Raw genomic sequence first — 20,588 nt, 5'->3', positions numbered from 1 at the left:
GTCAACTATGATTTACCTTCATCCATCCTTCACCAGGTTTAAATATCAACAGATTTACTTACCAGTCAAGTTGCTCTTTTCATCTTACCGGTATGTCCTGGTTCTGATCATAAGCTCACACTGCTCCATGATGACTGGCTGTCCCTCCCAGCTAAACACTGTATCTAGCAAAATCTTGTACATCTTTCATCACCTAACTTGTAGCTCATTTTCTCTGCAATGACTGCCTCAGCTTCCAATCATCTTCTTTATTTCAGGTCTTATAACATACATTATTGGTACTTACCATGTGATGCCTAATAATAATTAACATAAAAATAAATATAATTATTTTACGTTTATAGATGAAGTTTGTGGAAATGCTTCTTTCATGCTAAACAATTTCTGTGCATTGTTTTAGTCTTTACATCCTTGGTCAGAAGTAGATGCCCTAATTGATTTTATGCTATTGTTATTATTGAGGCTCAAATAGGTTAAATAATGTATCCAAGGTGGAGGAGGCAACAGCTTCCTAGGTCAGTTTATCTTGTATCTGAGCTTTGAGTTTAAGGTCCTTAAGGTCAAAGACTACATCTTAGTAATTTTATAAAGTGCCTCCTAACAGGGTTTAGCAAGCACAATGCTGAATGAAGGCTATCTGTGAGTAAATTGGTATTGATTAATTCATTTATTGTCATTCAGGTATATTACAACTCAGCAGTTTAATAACTTTTTGAAATGTATTGACCAAATTATAATAAACTTGCAAATTATAGGTTTTAAATTTATACAGTATTTAATTCCAGATCCTTATAGTTGCCTTAACTCCCTGCTGGTGGAAAATAAAACAGTGGTTACCCAGGGTGTAGGGGATGAAATGGGTAGACATAGCTAAAAAAATACAAAGTAGCATATATGTAGGATAAACAAATCTGGAAAGCTAATGTTCAACATGAAGACTATAGATAATAAAATTGTGTTAGTAATTTTTGTCAAGTGGATTTCAGCTGCTCTTGTCACACACACACGTAACTCTCTGAGATGATAAATATGTTAATTTGCTTCACTGAACTAACCATTTTACTGTCTATATGTATCCCGTCAAATTATGTTGTAAACCTCAAAGTTGCAACTACAAAAAACAAAACAAAACAAAGGATTTAGCAGCCACTAGTCTATTGCATCGTATTTCTCTCAAGACATGGCATTCATTTGGTAATTATTGAACTATCTTTTTCTCCTCTCAGGAAAACAGTCTAATATGCTTTGGAATGGGACAGGAGGAGAGGGGGTGGAGTGGGAAAGGCGAGGAGGCTATTGAGAAAGTAAATGTAAAATCAGTTGTGTCACAGCAGTACAATGCATCTTAATCACTTAAAAGTAATTGCCCTAGAAATAATTACTCATTAGCAATGTTGTAGTATTACAAACCACCACAAATGCCTTAACTGCTGTGAACACTGAGCATGAAAATTGTAACCAACTTATAATGTTGCATCCCAGTGCTCTGAGAATGCTCCTGAACCATTTTGTTAATAATTACCTGACAGAAATATATCTTTACCTAGCTGTTGTTGTCATTAAGCATGCTTTGAGATAGTTTAATGTACTAGCACTCTTTAGTTATGTAATTACATTTAGCAATCTCTAAAGTTTTTGTGTTTTTTTAAGCTAAAATTCATTACAAGCCAAATTAACAAAGGTAGGCTGAGTCTATAAAGGATTTAGGCATTTGCTTCAGTTCCTAGGAATTAAAGATATAGGCTGCTTTGGTGAATCTGAAAGTACAGACCCGCACTGAGACCATTTTGAGTCATGGATAGGCCCTGCCTCCAACACCTTGACAGGTAAACCAATTCTTTACCCATCATTTCCAGAAAGGAAAATCTATCATCTCTTCTGGAGATTCATTTCATTATTTTACAGCCCTCACTATTGGCCAAGTAATCTTCCTCTTTATCCTCAATCCTCCAAGTCCTTTATGTCATAATTTATGGTCAAAGCTTCCTGTTTGGTCCATTGCAGAAAATGTGAACAGCTGACCATCACTGCCTAAAGCCCTTCATATAAATGGAGACTATTATTACATTTATTAGCCTTCTCCTTCTTCTCCAGTTAGAAAAACAGAGTTCATTCAGCCATTAGTTAGACAATTAATTTTCAGATTTACAAATAATATCCAGTATTATTTCACTGAATTATGAAGCCCTTTTGCCATATTTTTTGCTCTTTATTTTTTAAGAGAAAGAGAAACAGAAGACAGAGACAGGAAAGAGTCAGAAACCAGGATGGGGAATTATTGGGAAATAGTCACAATGTAGCTGTTCTTTATCCTGGTTGACCATTGTCTCATTCTTTCAACGCTGTTCCCATCTTCCAGCTTGTATGAAATGAAATTCTTCATCTGACAATGGTATTATATACATCTTCTTTTCTAATAGCTTCTGTTATCAACTTTCTTTCTTCATCCAGGGATAAAGTGTGATTGTTTTCATCCTTGCCTTTTTGCCAATGTGCTATAATAATGTTAGTGGTTTTCATTGTAAATTGTATGTAATTTCCAACATAAGTATTTATACCCTTTTCTTCTGAGTCTTTGTTTCTTTGAAATCCTTCTTCTTTAAAATGAGCCCCAGTTTCTTTTTATTATGATTCATTTCATTCTGCTTTAATTCTTTATTTAGTCAACTGAGTTTCTTACTAAATGTGCCATCATTTGGGTACAAGGGGATGTTTTTCTTCATTTCATCTTGTGTTTTTAAACAACTCTGCATTACAGATGTGTGTTTTGAGAGGGAATTTTCAGTCAAGTACATTTTTTTTTTTTTTTTTTTTTTTTTTTTTTTTTTTTTTTTTTTTTTTTTTTTTTTGCTGATTTGTCTTCTAGATGAGTTTTGTCTTAATCTGTCTCCAACTGTAAAAGGTTCTTTCAACTTCAGTTTTGGTTGCCCTGACTTGCATGTACCACCCTCTCCCATTGACCCTTTAGAATTCCTCTAAGTAAGTAAAAGCTTCTGAAGAAATGAAATGATTTCCACAAGTTAGAAGAAAAATATGCTTATTGCTTTTTGAGGAGAGTCTCAGGGTCCTGCTTCCATTCAATTCTGAATAAATTTTTGTCCAGAGTTCAAAAGGACTTTTTGCATATTAGCAGCTTCTCTACATAGCAAGAGGTAAAATCAATACCCAAGTCCAGCACTGCTTGATTTCCATAATCCTATTCTTGACCTTAGTTCCTGTGTGCAGGACAGGATTACGTTCCTTTACCAAATACTGTGCTCCACTCCTTGCTATTATGAGTCATGTAGTGATGCAGATCCTTGTGTCTGCTTCTTTATCTTCTCTACTTGCTTCCCATGGATAAAATACTGTAAGAAATACTACTGGGTCAACATGTGAGAGATCTTTGATATCCAAGTTACCCTTCATAAAGGTTGAGCCAATTAATATTCTACAAGCAATTATGAGAATGTCGGTTTATTCACATCCTCACCACTTATTACATTTGGGAAAAAAAAGAAAATTTGCTAGGAGAAAGATGGTACCCCATTGTTTCTATAAAAAATGTAGGCTATATTCTTATGCACACACTATGTCAGTATAAATTTCTGATAGATTTAATAATTAACTATAAATATTGAGACCATAAGACAGATAGAAATATGAGGCGTACGGCAGAGATATTGCAGGTTTCTTTCCTAGAACACTGCAATAAAGCAAATATCACAATAAAGGGAATCACAATTTTTGTTTCCCAATTCAAAAAAAAAGTTATGTTTACACTATACTGCAGTGTATTGTGTGTAGTAACATTATGTTTAATAAAAATAATGTACATTTCTTGGTTTAAAAATATTTTACTGCTAAAAAATTGTACTAATGATCATCTGAGCCTTCAGTGAGTCATATCTTTTTGAACATGTGGAACCTTGCCTTGATGTTTATGGCTGCTGACTGATCAGGATGGTGATTGCTGAGTTGGGGTGTCTGGGGCAATTTATTAAAATAAGAGAACAATGGAGCTTGTCTTATTGATTGAGTCTTCATTTCACAGATGATTTCTCTGTGGCATGCTTTGCTGTTTGATAGCATTTAACCCATATAACTTCTTTCAAAATTGGAGTCAATCCTCTCAAACCATGCAGCTGCTTTATCAAATAATTTTATGTAATATTGTAAGTTCTTCATTGTCATTTCAACAATATTCATAGCATTTTCACCTGGAATAGGTTTCGTCTCAAGAAATCACTTTCTTTGCCTGTCCAAAAGAAAAAAATTCTCAATCATTAAAGTTTCATCATCAGATTACATCAATTCAGTCACATCTTCAAGCTCCACTTCTAATTCTAGCTCTCTTACTATTTCTACTATATCTGTAGTGACTTCCTCCGCTGTAGTCATAAACTCCTTAAAGCCGTCAATGAGGGTGGAGTCAACTTATCCTAAACTCTTATAAATGTTGTTTTTTTGACCTCCTCCTATGAATCACTAATGTTCTTAATGGCATCTGGAATGGTGAATCCTTTCCAGGTTTTCAATTTACTTTACCCAGATCAATCAAAGGAATCACTATACATGACACCAATAACCTTATGAAATGTATTTCTTAAATAATGAGACTTGAAAGTCAAAATTACCCCTTGATCCATGGGCAGCAGAATGGATGTCACAGTAGCAGGTATAAAAATGTTAATTTCCTTATACATCTCCATAAGTCTCTTGGGTAGACAGGTACATTGTCAATGAAAGTAACATTTTGAAAGGAACCTCTGTTTTCTATTTTTCTGAGTAGTAGTTCTCAACAGTAGATTTTAAATAGTCAGTAAATCATGCTGTAAACAGATGTACTATTATCCAGGCTTTGTCCTTCCAAATGGACAGGCATAGAGCACAGGCAAAGCAGGTTTAGCATAACTCTTAATGGCCTTATGATTTTGGGAATGGTCAGTGAGCCCTACCTTCAACTTAAAGTCATCAGTTGCATTAGCCCTTAACAAGAAAGTCAACCTGCCCATTGAAGATTTGAAATAAAGGAATTGACTTCTCCTCTCTAGCTATGGAAGTCCTAGATAGCATCTCCTCCCAATGGAAGGCTGTTTTGTCTATATTTAAACTCTGTTGTGTGGAGTAGCCACCTTCATCAATTATCTTAGCTAGATCTTCTGGAAAATTTTCTACAGCTTTTCTCCATGAGCACTTGAACTTCACCTTGCACTTTTATGTTATGGAGATGTCTTCTTTCCTTAAACTTTATGAACCAACCTCTGCTAGCTTTCAACCTATCTTCTGCAGCTTCCACACCTCTCATAGCCTTCATGAAATTAAAGAGATTTAGAGCTTTCCTCTGGATTAGGCTTTGGCTAAAGGGAATGTTGTGGATGATTTGATCTTCCATCCAGAGCACTAAAACTTTCTTCATATCAGCAATAATGTTGTTTTGCTTTCTTATCGTTCATGTGTTCATTGGCACAGCACTTTAAATTTCTTTCAGGAACTTTGGTTTTGCATTCATAACTTGGCTATTTGCAACAGGAGACCTAGGTTTCAGTCTGTTTTGGCTATTGCGTGACTTTCTTACTAAGTTTAATCACTTCTAGCTTTGCTTTAAAGTGAGAGACATGGAAACCTTTCTTTCACTAGAACACCTAGAGGCCATTGTAGAATTATTAATTGGCCTAATTTCAACATCATTATGTCTCAGAAAATAGGAAGGCCTGAGGAGAGAGAGAGAGAGATGAGTATGGCTGGTCGTAAAACAAGCATTCTGTTAAGTTCATTGTCTTATGTGTACATGCTTCATGGCTCCCCAAAACAATTACAATAGTAACGTCAAAAATCACTGATCACAGATGACTGTGACAGATATGATAAAAATCGAAAAGTTGGAAATATTGTGAGAATTACCAAAATTTGATACAGAGACAGGAAGTGAGCACATGATTTGGAAAAAATGGGAACAAACAGACTTACTTGACACATGGTTATCACAAAACTTTGATTTGTAAAGAACACAGTGTCTGCAAGGTGCAATAAAGCAAAGCACAATAAAAGGAGGTATGCCTATCTTGAAATCTTTATCTTCTCTCAGGACGAAGAAGGATTTTCCCAGCACAGAACTGCTTAAGAAATAAAAATGTAAATGATTAATAGCTTTTATCACAACAAAATATCAAAAACTCAAATGAATCACTAAGAAAAAGAGAAACACCCCTCAGACAAAAAAAAACAAAAACAAAATCAAAAAAACCTGCAAGTACATGAATAAATAATTTACAATTAAAGAATTGAAAGTGTTAAATATAGAAAAACTTCCTGGTAATCATAGCTTTTCAAAGATGGAATAGTTTCCTTTCAAAGAGAATGAGTTCCAAATCACTGAAGAGATTCATTAGAACAATAATTATAGAGATCTTATGGAAGGAACTCAATCATTAGAAAGATATTTGTATAGACATCATTTTATCATCTTTCTACTTTGAAAACCTGTAATTAAATGATGATATTTCCACCAACATTTAAATGGCACATGCAATTTACTGAAGCGCCTACATTTGATGTAGTTATGCTGATCATTTACAACCCATGGAATGTTAGTATCCCATGTATATCCCATATTTCATACAGAGAATGCAGGCTATTGCAAATAGAGTAAGTTAGCTGCAAGGAATAGCCTTAGTGCAAACTTAGGGTAAATTCTCTTAATAACATTTTTTAGAGGGAAAAATGCATATTCACCATAGAAACAGTTAAACTATAGAAAATAAAAATCAACTATATTTCCACTGCTTATTTTAGTGTATTTTTAGTCATTTAACTGTGCACTTAATATACCTTTTTAAATAAATATGAAATTATGCTATACAACTTGATTTCCTATATGCTCTTTTAATCTTCACTTATTAATAGGACTTTCCTATGTCCTCACTCTTCTCAAAGTGTTCTTTATTGAATCATGTGACTGGATTAAAATTCATTTAAACATCCTTATATATTTGCTATATATACATATATATCTATATAATATATATATATAGAATGGATCAAAATTCATTTATTCTCATATATTAGCTATCTATACATATTTACCTATATACCTATCTATACATATATACCTTTTTTTTGGGGGGGGTAAGGTTCCATGGTCCCAGGGGAAGGGGCCAGGGAAGTTGCACCAACTTCCTGGGGCTTAGGGTTTTTATGGCTAGGAGGAACGAGCAACAGCTGGGTGCTCTGATTGACTCCAGGGGAGCCGGATTGAGACGGGGTGGGCCGCTATTGGTTGGGCGGGTTTTCCAGTGGGAGAGCTGGCCAGGAGCCTTGCATCAGCTGGAGCCTTCCAGGGCAGCCATACAGCAGAGCTAGGTGCCGAGTGCAGAGCCTGGTGCCGGGTGCAGAGGTGGGTGTGTCCAACCTACCAGCGAGGCAACTGGCCTTACATTCCGACCCTTTTGATGATATAGGACGCCGTTTCTTTCTGGCTACTTCCTGCTGAATAAGGGCGGAGTGAGGGAGAAGGGTCAGTTGGCTGGTGCCTTGGTTGGGAGTCGGACATAGGGGTGAAGCAGCATCTGGTTTATGGTCACCCTGGAAATTTCCCTCATGCGGGCCTGTAAAAACCTGAGGAAAAAAGGGGCTAGCATTAGCAGAAGACAAATTACGATAATGGAAGTGATAATAGGGGTTAGCCAGGTAAGCATGGGGGCTTGCCACCCGTTGAGAGGCGAGACTGGTGTGCTCTGTTTTCTTCCGAGGTCTTCTTGGAGGCGGTAGAGAGTGTCGATGTTCTCTTCTACAAGGCCTGTTTCATTGACATGGTAGCAGCACTGCTCCTGAAGAAACAGACAGGTTCCTCCTTTTAATATGAGGGCCTGTTTGTCTGATGGCGAGTAAACCGGAGGCGTGGCCGTCGTGAGGAACAGGACCGGAGTCGGGGCTAGCCTGGTACTGGTTAAGGATTTTGCTGCTGCATCTGCCCTTGCATTGCCCCGGGAAACGGCATCCTGCTGGGCCTGGTGCCCTCGGCAGTGGATGACTGGATGACGGCGACTTCTTTGGGCAGTGATAGGGCCTGCAGGAGATTAGCGATTTGGGTAGCATTATGGGGGACCCCTTTGTGGTAAGGAATTCCCGCTCTTTCCAGAGGGCAGAGTGGCAGTGGGTAATACTTCTTATATAGAATGTTTCTGAGATGTTTTTGCCCAAATATGAATAAAGTTGTTCTTAACATCCTTGCATATAGTTTTGTATAAATTCACATTAATTTATTAAGGTGGTGTTTTTAGGAACAAATGGTTGCACATTCAGTGGATTTCGATTAATGTTGTCTAATTACCCTCCAGAAAGTTTGTGCCAATTTACAGTCCGCCTGCCAGTATGTGCAAGAGGATCTATTTCCCTGCAGAATTTGTAGTACCAGATATTATAATTTGTTTTGTTGAGGCTGTAACTTGGTCTGTCACTGGCTAGCTGTATATCAGTATCTTCAAGCCACATTTTTTTTTTTTTTGTATTTGTTAAAAAATTTAAAAGACTGGTGTAAAACTGATAAACTGGTTCTGAAATGGTATGACTCCAATGTGTCACAAATCAAAATAAAATATTAGAGAGGTTTTTTAATTAATGCAATAAAAAGTGTCTGGTGTACTGAGACATTTGTTTTAAATTGAGAAAAAAATTAATCACTTTTGAAATAATCGGAGAGTGGCTTTCTAGTCTGTAAGGGACTCTGTTTCAACTATATTTCTTATCATGATATTTTTAAATATTTATTTACTTTTGTTTTTATAGATTCAGAGGGTATATGGTCAGGTTTGTTATGTGGATATATTGCATAATGGTAAGGCTTGGGATTCTAGGGTACCCATTACCAAAATGGTGAACGTAGAACCTTGTAGGTAATTTGTCAACTCTCACTGCCCTCCTACCTCCCTGCCATTTGCAGTCCTTAGTGTCTGTTATTTGCTTTTGTGGGTACCTGTGTACACATTGTTTAGCTCCCACTTGCAAGTGAGAAACATGCAGTATTTACCTTTCTGTTTCTGAGTTACTTCACGTAGGATAATGGTCTCTAGCCCCATCCGTGTTGATGCAAACACATGATTTCATTCTTTTTCATTGATGCATAGAATTCTGTGGTATATATATACCACATTTTCCTTATCTAGTCATTTGTTGATGGACACTTAGTTTGAATCCATGATTTTGCTATTGTGAATAGTGCTGAGATAAACGTACAAGAGCAGGTATCTTTTTGGTGTAACGATTAATTTTCCTTTGGTTAGACACCAAGTAGTTAGATTGCTTGGTTGGATAGTAGCTCTATTTTTAGTTCTTTGAGAAATCTCCATACAGTTTTTCAGAAAGGTTACACTAATTTACATTCCCACCAACAGTGTATAAGTGTTCCCTTTTCACCATATCCTTGCCAACATCTGCTATTTTTTACTTTTCCATAGTAGCCATTCTGACTGGGGTGAGATGATATCTTATAATGGTTTTAACATGCATTTCTCTGATGATTAGTGATGTTGAACATTTTTTTCATGTTTGTGGACCACTTATATGGCTTCTTCTGAGAAATAACTTTTTAGTTAGTTAGTTTGTTTGTTTGTTTTTAACACAGGGTCTCGCTCTATCAACCAAGCTAGAGTGCAGTGTCTCAACCAAGGCTCACTGCAGCCTTGACCTCCAAGGCTCAGGTGATCCTCTCATCTCAGCCTTCCAAGTAGCTAGGACCACAGGCATATGCCACCCTGCCCAGCTAATTTTTGTATTTTTTGTAGAGATGGGATTTTGCCACATTGCCCCCGCTGCTCTCAAATTCCTGGGCTCAAGCTATCTACCCTCCTCGGCATCTCAAAGTCCTGGGATTACAGATGTGAGCCATAGCACTTGTCCAGAAATGTCTGTTAATGTCTTTTCCTCACTTCTTAATGATGTTATTTTTTTTCTTGTTCCATTGTTTGAGTTCCTTGTAGATTCTGGATAATAGTCTTTGTTAAAAGCCTAGTTTGCAAGTGTTTTCTCCCATTCTGTAGGTTGCCTGTTGATTGTTTCTTTTGCCATGCAGAAGCCCTTTGTCTTAATTAAGTCCCATTTGTCTATTTTTGGTTTTGTTGCATTTGCTTTTGAGGTCTTAGTTATAAATTATTTGCCTAGACCAAGGATCAAGAAGAGTTTTTCCTAGGTTTGCTTCTGGGATTTTATAGCTTTGGGACTTACTTTGAAGTATTTAATCCTTCTTGAGTTAATAATTGTATATAGTGGGAGATAGGAGTCCAGATTTCAGTGGTGACAACTTAAAACAGAGAATGATTACTCTTCGTCAGGGATGCAGACTTCCTTTAAGACATAACTTAGAAGATAATATATTCTCACCTCTGAGATAAAGAAAGGACTATAGATGAGACTGTCAGGAATGTAATACAAGAAAGGTTGGTCCTCAAAGAACTAACAACAGAAGAAAAATAATGACTGAGGCTGATATATCTATATCTATTAATATTTTTGATTGAGTAGTATTTATATGCTCACAAAAATGAGATTTTGTTGCATAGTGCTGTTTTGACTCCGCAGGCATGCTATTTAAGGGAATGTCTTCATAATAGTGCTTGCATTTGTGGCAGAAACCTGTGTATCCCTTTAATGGTCACAGTTTCTTTGCAGAGGATAAGATTCCAGAAAATCAAAGAGTCACAGAAGGCCAAACAGCTGCAGAAGAGTACAAATAGCTCTAATCTGAAATGCATGATTTATCAAATGGGAACATGATTGCTAGCAATCTTACTTTTTTTGGTGATTACAGAGTTGAGCATAGTACTGCATGTGACTCTATAAGAGGACTTTTAAAGAGCTTTTAAAAAACAATTATGCATGAGTCTTGGAGATTTTAATCTAAGCAGAAGGCCTCTGTGGAGGTAAATCAAGAGGATAGAACAGCAAGGAATGCTGAGGGAGACCTTCAATCAGGGAAAAATATTAAGTGGGACTCCTTGGGGAGAGGCCTGTATTTGCTTGTCTGGGGTGGGCTAATCTACATAATTGACTAAAACAGAATGAACAGCTGTGAAATATAGCATTTGAATGTGTGGGTAAAACAAAATTACAAAATATACAAGGTCACAGAACATGTAATGTATTTTCATGGGATTACAGAATTTCTAAGTTCATTCAGTATATAAGAAATTGATCAATCCTCCGGAGAAGCTAAATGACTTTACCAAGCTCAAGTAGGTAGTTAGTTATGACATGGTAGTTAATGCCGTCTCTGGAGTCAAACATCTAAAATTTATATTCCAGCTCTACCCCTAACTATGTGCGAACCTTGGGGAAAATCACTGTACTTTTTTGTGCCTCAATTTTCTCATGTATAAAATGGGAATAACAATAGGACTTAACTCACATTAATGAGATAATATATGTCAGTGACACTAGATGGTATCTGGTACATAGTAAGTGATCAATTAATACAAGATATGTTAGTTATTAGTTAGAGTACCAACGTGAAAGTCACCTAGCTCCTACAACAATGTTTTACCTGTTCTACAAAAGTAAGAGCATATTACAAGGGAGATACTATAAGTAAGATATTAATTCAATTTCCGAATTAAAATGGTTGTGAGACACACAATAACATCAAGTCTTCTTGGAGAATTTGAAAGTAAAAAATTTTTAAAGCAAGATTGGAGGAAAAAAACTCAAGTGAGCTCTTCAGAACTTTTCAGAAATTTAGTTCATACTCTAATGCTTAAATTCAGCAGTTAGATCTTTCCCCCCAATAGCCGAAGTGCTTATTTTAGTTTGCTTGTTAGTTTGCAAAAATATACATCAATATATTTTTTATAATTGGCCTTTTTAACATGTTAATTTTTCTCTAGTAATTGATGCCCACTAATGCTGGAGAATTTCTTTATTCTTTGTAATTAGAATAAATTGTCCTTTTATGTAAATGCACATTTTGAACAAAGTAAAAGCATGCTGTGTATTACAACAATATGTTTTGAAAACAGGGTTAAGACATCTAACTTTTTCGACACACAAAGATATTGAAAAAAATATTTTGTGTGTGTGTGGAATAATTGGTTAGTTGCTTATATAAGGAAATCAAACAAGGTAGAAGTCCAAAGTCACTTTCTTATCATTTCTGGTTAAAATCCTAACAAGATTCTCACACGTTTAGACACATGTCTGACTATACATTCTGGTCCTGAAGCCCCTCTTAAGGAGTTTACTGAAAGGCCCAAGTTATGTCAGGTTGACTATGATTCTGAGGTTTTCATTTTGGCTGGCAAAGGTATTTGTTATTACTTAATAGCTATCTTTGGTCATATTCAGACTTGGATCTAAATATCATATCCAAACTTGGATTGCTGGCTAGGCAGGTGGCTTATCCCTGTAATCCCAACATTTTGGGAGGCCGAGGTAAGAGGATTGCTTGAGCACAGGAATTCAAGAGTTGCCTGGACGATACAGTGAGACCTTGTTTCCACAAAAAATTTAAAAAGTTCACCAAGTATGGTGATGCACGCCTGTAGTTCCAGCTGCTAACAAGGCTCACGTGGAAGGATTACTTGAGCCTGGGGAGTGGAGGTTGCAGTGAGCTAAGATCATGCAACTGCATTCCAGTCTGGGTGACAGAGTGAGACCCCGTCTCAAAACAAAACAAAATAAACGTGGGGCTTGGCGCAGTGGCTCACTCCTGTAATCCTAGCATTTTGGGAGGCCGAAGTGAGTGGATCACCTGAGGTCAGGAGTTCAAGACCAGCCTGGCCAACATGGTGAAACCTTGTCTCTACTAGAAATACAAAAACTATCTGGGCGTGGTAGCGGGCACTTGTAATCCCAGCTACTCTGGAGTCCAAGGCAGGAGAATTGCTTGAACCCAGCAGGCAGAGGTTGCAGTGAGCTGAGATCATGCCACTTCACTCCAGCCTGGGTGAAAGAGCAAAACTCTGTCTCAAACAAACAAACAAAAACCTTGGAATACTATGATACCATCATTAAGTCTCAGGTAATGACACTATAAAGCATTTACTATGGGTCTGGTACAAAATTCTGGCTTACTTGTTGTATTTCTTGATTTCATAGATGGCTTGAGTGACTGTTAGGCTGTGCTGTATATTTGTTTTCTTGCTCTATGTTAATATTTTATGACACAAGTCATTTTTGTATAATATTACCCAATGGCTAAGTAGTAAAGAGTTTATCCAAACATCTCTTAGTCCAGTCAGAATATTAGCATTTCCCAAGGGTGGTCTTCATCATGCAAGAGAATTTACCCCATAGAAGACACATTTCCACTTTTAACTATAGTAGATTTATTATGGGTAAATAAGACACATTCTTGAGGCATCATTGACTCTGTCCTTTGATCGAAGACAGAGCTGTCTCACAGTGGTCTTAAAAATTAATCAGGATACCTGCATAGTGGTGTGCTAGCCTGACTTCAAAGACTCCTAGTAGTGGTGCTGAGTTATTTAAGGTCCATTAAGGATGTTTGTCATGATTCAGAAAGACATGTTCATGAAAAGCTCATTAACTGTATTTATTTTATTGACTTCTTCCTGTAGAAACAGCTCTGTTATAAATCAAAAAGATCCCAAAGAACAGATTTAGATGCTTATTCCTGAGCTTTTTGGAATAGATTAATTGCAGGGTAGCTTCCTCTATATTTTAGCTTCCAAATATATTTGAGAGTTTTTACATGAGCTAAATACGACACTTACTAAATATAGAGAATTTCATCAAAATCCTCAGTTTGAGAATGGTTATGTTAATTGATCCCTCCCTTTGTTTTATTTATTGTTATATTTGCTATATTATTATTATTATTATTTTGGTGGGGGGTTGGTGGCATGTACCAGGTACTTATCAAGGGGCTTGAAATATAAGTATGACAGAACAGATGTGGCTTCTGATCTCATAACCCACCTGGAAAGATGCAAGTTTGTTGTACATCTATATTTTGTTTCATAGAATTCCATACATATGTAGGGAGTAATTATCTATTTTGCATATTTATGTGTTGGGACGCTATTTACATCCACCTTGATATCTCTGCCTTACTTATAATGTAAATGTGTGGGTATTCTACATGTCTTTATATACATAAACATGTACTCATACTGCCAAATAACTTCTGATAAAATGAGTTATCACTGTATCTGCAGATTAGCAAGTGGTAATAACTATAACAAAAGTTATGGAACATTTTATGAGTTAAAAATCTCCCACTTTTGTTATATCACAGCAAACTAGCAAATTTTCACTGAAAATTTCAGGATGAGGCAACTAAGTGTCAGAGAATACAAATGACTTGTCTGTTACTCATTTTCGACTATATGATCAGGACTCCAAATGGATTATTTTGGCTCCAAAGTTTCTGTTCTAATCCAAGAGTAAAACAAAATTACAAAATATTTACAAAGGATTTGTAAGTGTCTACTCTTACAAATCCTTTGTAAATACTGACTAGAAGACATTATAAATGTCTTTTAGCTTTATGAAGTGTATTATAACATTAAAACAACAGTAAAATGCTGGACTAAATAGAAATGTGTTTGTGAGGAAACACTTTTTTCTACTTTATTTTTACAACATGAGTAGAACTCTTTGTTCCTGCAGTAGCATTAGCCAATCTATTTTTCTTGGTGTTTGCTGCACCAGTTCATGGATGCTAGTTGCCATGAACATGTATCAGCAGAAAGTATAAGCCACAACCTATAGTAGCAATTACAAACTTCACTCATTAATACAATCGAGCCTTTTATACTTGGCTCTCTCTCTTTTTAATTGCAAATATGCCCCTGTAACTTTCATATCTTTTGTAGTCATTCTATAAGATGAGGTTAATTTTCTCTAGTTTCTCAAGACAGGTTTATTTCTGCCATTTTACATAAATAGCTTGGCGTTTAAGATGCCCATTTGTACCGAATTTTACTTCTGTTGAAAATGTCAGTTCTGTATAGTAAAGATCTCTGTATGTTACTGGCAATTCAGAATGAGTGTATATGTAAAACCAAACTAAAAAACAAAAAACATCTGTGGACCAGTGAGAAATTTAGCCAAGTGTCACATAGCCAAGATAAATTGTAATTGTTTAACCTTGAGTGAACAATAAAATGCAAATGTAAATTTTAATAGAATTTATAGAATATAGGAATTTGGTAAATCCCATTTAACCTAAAATTAGATTGTGTCTTAGGTTATAGAGCAAACCTAAGGCAAACCTGCGTCCTTTTGTTTTTAACTCTAAGTTAAAAACATAAACAATCAATTTGATAAGATAAACTCTTACCACTAATGTAATCTTAATTAAATGGATTAAAATATGTCATTGTTAAAAATATAAAAAAAGGCCAGGAGCGGTGGCTCACGCCTGTAATCCTAGCATTTTGGAAGGCTGAGACGGGTGGATCACCTGAGGTCAGGAGTGCAAGACCAGCCTAGCCAACATGTCGAAACCCCATCTCTACTACAAATACAAAAATTAGCTGGCGTGGTGGCACACACCTGTAATCCCAGCCACTCGGGAGGCAGAGGAAGGAGAATCTCTTGAACACAGGAGGTGGAGATAACAGTGAGCCGAGATTGTGCCATTGCACTCCGGTCTGCCTGATGGGAGCAAGACTCCATCTCAAAAAAATACTATATATATATACATATATATATATATATATATATATATATATATGCATATATCTAACCTCTGCAACCTGAGACACATTCTAATTTTAAGTTAAAAAAAAGAGAAATAATGTAATAAAATAATCCTCCAAATATTAATAGAAATACTTACAATTAGCAAAACCACCTCCTGGCCTCTTTATAAATTCATGTATTTATTCATTCAATGGATACTTATAAAGTTCACTAACAGCGAATAGAACAAAATCTGTGCCTTTAAACAGCTTAAACTTTACTGAAAGACAAATTCTTATAAAACATAAATAAGGCTGGGTGCAATGGCTCATGCCTGTAATCTTAGCACTTTGGGAGGCTGCTGGGGGAGGATTGCTTGAGACCAGGAGATTGAGGCTGCAGTAAGCTGATTGTGCCGTTGCACTCCAGTCTGGACACCAGAGCAAGAACCTGTCTGTAAAAACAAATAAACCATAAATAAGCAAAATAATTTCAGATTGTAGTGATGGTTTGAAAGAAATAAACAGAAACACAAGAGTGGAGCATTAGTTAAGGCAACCACTTTGGGTGGGTTTCTTGGAAAGCCTCTCAGAAAAGGTTATTTACAACTGAAGTATCAGAAGCAAGGGCTCTGTAAAGATCAGGGAGACAAATGTTCTAGGCAGAGAGAACAAGTAAGAAGGCCAAAAGATATTGATTGAGGACATGGAGTGAGGTGATACTGGGAAGGAAGGAAAGGACCAGAGTATTCCAGATAGAGCAGGCCATAGCCAGGACTCTGGCTCATCTTGGAAGAGCCATTGACAATGTTAAGCAGAGGAATGATAAGATCTAATTTATGTTTTTAAAAGATCTGACAGTTGTATGGATAATGCATGGTGGAGCAGTGAATAGAGAGGCTGGGAGACCAAGGTCCTGCAGTGACTTGGATGTGAGGCAATGGGGATGTAGACTCAGAGGGGAGGCAGTGGTGACGGTAAGGAATCGATGCAGCATAGCAAATTGGATTAGGTGAAATAAATGAAGGAATTGGGATAAACGTAAACTTAGGAGACTTTTCTAACAGAGCACAAATCTGAATGAAACAGAAATCAAACTAAAGAGCCAAGAATGATTTACATCAAGTTAATCACATGTCTCCATTCTGCAGCTGAGGAGTGAGACTCTCACACCTGATTCAGGAATTCCATAGGCTCAGTCCACCTGGGTTACGGTTTCAGATTTTGTCCAAGACTTTTTAAATAAAAATGTCCAGCTTTAGATAGTTTCTCCCAAGCTGGAACTATGTCTTACTTCTCTGTTCCCAACACATAGTATAGTACCCATGACACTGCAGTAAGCTAAAGTTGATCAAATTCAACATTAACTTCTAAAACTTTTAGTTTCCCTTGGCACATGTAAATTTTTAAAGGGTCTACTATGTGCGAAGTATTCTGTTGGAGTTTTTACTAAAAAATGGAACTCATACCTGCATTGGGTGTGTTTTCAAACATGGGTTCTTTCATGATCCTATGCTGCCTCATTGACCAGAAAACATACCTCCATAACTCTTTTAGAGCTGTTTAAATTTTTTGGCTCCTAGAAGGTCTTCCATAGAAACATCAGTAAAAAATAATGACAGAAATATACAGACAAATTGAAGGAATGTATTTATTTTGTTCCTGATAAAATAATAAAGGTACTAAGTGTTTGAAATAAATAACTGTGCCATCCCATAGGAGTATACTATCTAGAGGATCATGAAAACATCAGATTACTCAGGACCAAACAAATTAGGTATAAATAAAAGGCTGACTGTGTGTTATATTTAGGTACTGGCAAAATACTGTACTATGTATAGAAATGTGAAAATGATGGATCAAAACTAAGATTGATAGATTACATTTTCCTATCTTGTGAAAGGGAGAAGAAAATAAATGTGAGAAAAACAGGAATATTCTTTGCCCATATTCTCAGTCAGCAGTAATGCTTGTAAAATAGAGTCCTGGCACCACTCCACCTCCCCTCAAGACATTCTGGAGGCATGGGAAGTGCCTTTGGAAGAAACCCTCTCAGATTATTTTGGTACAAGTAATAATGGACCATACTTTGGGAAATGCAGGTTCAGTCCAGTCTCTATCTTCTGAATCAGTGTGAGACTCATAAAGTAATATGGTTATCCAAAGTTGCGTCGGTCTTTTTCATTAGCACTTGGGCTAAATCACAGTCTCTTCTTTGATACTTAGATTGAAATTTCCAGCTCCAGCCTTAGACCTGCTATCAACACTCATCACTGCTATTTGTCTTCTAGAATCACAACCACAGCCGCCTGCATGATGGACCTAAGGAGGTACCCACTGGATGAACAAAACTGCACCTTGGAAATTGAGAGCTGTAAGTTTACCTGAGAATCCAGCTAGACTGGACTCTGCTTTAAGGTTCTCTTTATACAGAGGCCTCTGTTCCTGGCTCATGTCCAGACCACAGGCCCCGCGAAGGTTCTGCTAGCTCACTAAATTTGGTTGAGGGAGGCATTGACAGCATCTTTTCTCAGTTATGCTGCCACCCTCTTAGTCTCATCCCTAAATCTTCGGGAGAGATATTTAGGGAAGAAATAATCTGGCAATAAAAGGAATATGCTAACAGCCTGGAAGGAGACCAAGGGCTATTTCAGGCATTTAAAATATGGAATTGGTGCAAACAGTTACAACAGGCTTTGGAAAATAGGTGGAGGTGGCAGAGTGTCACAAGTTGTCCTGTCTTTGCCTCTCATAAACTTTCTCTCTTTGTAATTGCAAAATAAATGTGCTCTTTCAGATTAGTTAAAACATTCATAGAGTATGGTTTTACAGAATGTTTTCTGTTGTTGTTTCAAGGGACTATTTTCAGTCTCTAAAGTATATTTTTTGCTGAAGGCCATCTGATGAGCAAGAGTGTGGGGTGTGTGTGTGTGTGTGTGTGTGTGTGTGTGTGTGTGAATTCTGTTTACTGTGCTGACCTGTTTTGCACTGTGCTTGCTTTTCTAGGCCATGATTTTATCTTCCACATTGATGATTCAGACAGCTGCCCTATTGGGTGGGCTAAAATGGTGATTTTATAACGATCTCGATTTTGGAGGTCACACAGGGAGGTGGTATGAGGTAGAAAAACATTTTGAGTCTCTGTCACTTCTTTGCAGTGTTTCCATACTTTAACCCACTAAATATTTGGAAGCGGACGATTTTATATCCAGAATTCTAGATAACGAGTAACTGGACTGCTGTGAGGGTACTCTTAGCCTTTGTGAGGAGTTTTAGCTCTGGCAAGCAGCATGACTAAATCATTGCTGTGAGCAGAAATATGGCATTTATGACACATTGTGGATATTTTTGCCCAATTCAAAAGATAGCTTCCAGGGATAATTAAATTTACATGTATTTTTGAAGAAACTGATTGCATACTTGTATTTCAAGTCATCATTATTTTCAAATTGTATTTTTGCCTTACAGAACTAGTTAATGAAATTGGTCCATAAGATTTCAATGATTAACTTTATGTAAATATTTTTAGGATAGCGTTGCATATTCCATTTTCTGAACTTATGGCTACAACTTAGAAGGTATAATAATGTTCTACAAAGTCCAAGTTCTTTTGTAATTTCACATTGTTGATGTAAGAATATGCTGAAATAAGCATGTTGCCATGTACTACTCATGAATTTCTGTGGTGAAAGCATGTTTTGTTTCAATTTAGAGCACAAGAGCATTTTTTGTAGAAAAATTATTCTGGGATATCAATCATAGTTGTAGGTAGGTGAAGCACTTTCATGGATATTATTTCATTTGAGCCTTCCACAACCCTCTCAGATAAGTAAACAAGGTCTCTTTATTTTAAAGAACTTATACCTAAGGATGCAGGCAACACCCAAGTGTTTTCTGTTATTAAATTATAATTTCAACTCGAATATTTAAAAATTAACATGATAGACCAGGTACAGTGGCTCATGCCTGTAATCCCAGCCCTTTGGAAGACTGCGGCAGGCGATCATCTGAGGTTGGCAGTTTGACACCAACCTGACCAACATGGAGAAACCCCACCTCTACTAAAAATACAAAATTAGCCAGGCGCAGTGGTACATGCCTGTAATCCCAGCTACTCAGGAGGCTGAAGCAGGAGAACTGCTCGAACCTGGGAGGTGGAGGTTGTGGTGAGCCGAGATTGTGCCATTGCACTCCAGCCTGGGCAACAAGAATGAAACTCCTTCTCAAAAAAAAAATTAACATGATAATTCATTAGGCTTTACATATCGCACTTCGATTCACAGTCATCTTGTTAAATAAGGTCAATATAAATATTTCTGTTCTTACAACTAGGGAGTCAGAATCAAGATCATAAAGTGATTTGTCCAAGATCATTCAGCCACTTAGTGGTACAGTGGCTCTGTGCTGATGTGGAAGATAGCTGACTTACTTAGTAAAGACACTGATTTTGGAGGGACCAGATGAACAGACCCTTATTCTAAAACCCCTTAGTTTAAAAAGCAGAAAATAGCCTGGCCTTATGGAAAATTGGAACTTATTCATAGACTGTTAGCAAATCATTGCTACAGAGAATTAGATATGGTGTTATATTAATGACATACATGATATCCAGGCTCCATTGTTGTAAATAGGTTGTTTACTAACTAAACATTGAAATGAATTTAGGAGCCTATCTCTTAAACTACTAGTTCTCCAACTGATGCCTCTCATTCCATCTTATTCATTAATTCCCTTACTTAATCAGACACTAGGCATTCATTCATTCTCATTCTTTTTCTCTGACCTCTTTCCTCTCTCATCTTTCTCATCTCATCTTTCTCCTCATCTCTCTCTTTGTCCTTCTCCCTGTCGTTCTCCCTCCTCCTTCCCTCTATCTTTCCCTCCCTTCTTTCTCTGTTTTTCTCTTTTCCTTCCTTCCTCTGGCAAGTGAAAATTAACCTAACTGTGGCATTGCTAAATTACTAATACCTT

General features: G+C 36.7%; 1 protein-coding gene across 1 annotated transcript in view; it reads left to right on the top strand.

Annotated features, from left to right (window-relative positions):
- The window catches only part of LOC108296126 (gamma-aminobutyric acid receptor subunit beta-2), a gene marked incomplete at its 3' end in the record, with an annotated part of 138,650 nt that extends 120,659 nt beyond the window's left edge, over positions 1-17,991 (top strand). Inside the window, exon 6 of the mRNA XM_037734910.1 lies at positions 17,909-17,991. Within this exon, the coding sequence (XP_037590838.1) occupies positions 17,909-17,991 (83 nt within the window). The remainder of the gene's footprint in view (positions 1-17,908) is intronic.
- Positions 17,992-20,588: the final 2,597 nt, after the last annotated feature.

Source organism: Cebus imitator, unplaced genomic scaffold (genome assembly GCF_001604975.1).
Source record: "Cebus imitator isolate Cc_AM_T3 unplaced genomic scaffold, Cebus_imitator-1.0 Scaffold683, whole genome shotgun sequence".
In the NCBI taxonomy this organism is placed as follows: Eukaryota; Metazoa; Chordata; class Mammalia; order Primates; family Cebidae; genus Cebus; species Cebus imitator.
Note: the sequence above shows the minus strand (reverse complement) of the source record. Positions and strands in the feature narration are given on the sequence as shown.